Source organism: Cyprinodon variegatus, unplaced genomic scaffold, assembly GCF_000732505.1.
Source record: "Cyprinodon variegatus isolate N-32 unplaced genomic scaffold, C_variegatus-1.0 Scaffold2005, whole genome shotgun sequence".
NCBI classification, from domain to species: Eukaryota; Metazoa; Chordata; class Actinopteri; order Cyprinodontiformes; family Cyprinodontidae; genus Cyprinodon; species Cyprinodon variegatus.
Window position 1 is genome coordinate 57,363 of NW_015152458.1, and position 971 is coordinate 58,333.

The 971-nt window shown below is 54.7% G+C and overlaps 1 protein-coding gene across 1 annotated transcript in view; it reads left to right on the forward strand.

The window, feature by feature from the left end:
* The window catches only part of LOC107105011 (formin-binding protein 1-like), a 5,484-nt gene extending 5,378 nt beyond the window's left edge, over nt 1-106 (forward strand). The window contains exon 8 of the mRNA XM_015405127.1: nt 86-106. Within this exon, the coding sequence (XP_015260613.1) occupies nt 86-91 (6 nt within the window). The 3' untranslated portion in view covers nt 92-106. The remainder of the gene's footprint in view (nt 1-85) is intronic.
* The last annotated feature ends 865 nt before the right edge of the window (nt 107-971 follow it).

Below are 971 nucleotides of genomic sequence, written 5' to 3' on the forward strand. Positions count from 1 at the left end.
GGTAGCCCCATCTAGTCATCTGGTAGCCCCATCTAAGAGGTGTTCTACTGACATTTAACTGGGTTATATGATTAATTCTGAATAGATTTAGATCCATCTTCTTCAGCTTATCCGGGGTCGGGTTGTGGGGGTAGCAGCTTCAGTAGGGAGGCCCAGACGTCCCTCTCTCCAGCCACTTGGTCCAGCTCCTCCGGGGGAACCCCAAGACGCTCCCAGGCCAGCAGAGAAACATAGTCCCTCCAGCGTGTCCTGGGTCTCCCCCTGGGCCTCCTCCCAGTGGGACGTGCCTGGAACACCTCACCAGGGAGGCGTCCAGGAGGCATCCTAACCAGATGCCCGAGCCACCTCAACTGGCTCCTCTCGATGTGGAGGAGCAGCGGCTCTACTCTGAGTCCTCTCCGGATGACTGAGCTCCTCCCCCTATCTCTAAGGGAGAGCCCAGCCACCCTACGGAGGAAACTCATTTCAGTCTGTTGTATCTGGGATCTCGTTCTTTCGGTCATGACCCAAAGCTCATGACATTAGATGAGGGTAGGAACGTAGATCCACCGGTAAATCCAGAGCTTTGCTTTTTGGCTCAGCTCTCTCTTCACCACAACAGACCGGTACAGCGCACGCTTCATAGCAGACGCCTCACCAATCCGCCTATCAATCTCCCGCTCCATCTTCCCCTCATTCGTGAACAAGACCCCAACATACTTAAACTCCTCCACTAGGGGCAGTACATCCTCCCCAACCCGGAGAAGGCACTCTACCCTTTTCTGGCTCNTCCTCCCCAACCCGGAGAAGGCACTCTACCCTTTTCTGGCTCCAGACCATGATCTCTGATTTAGAGGCACTGATTCTTATCCCGGCCGCTTCACGACGGCTGTGAACCACTCCAGTGAGAGCTGTAGATCACGCCCTGATGAAGCCAACAGAACCACATCATCTGCGAATAACAGAGATGCAATCCTAAGGCCGCCAAGACA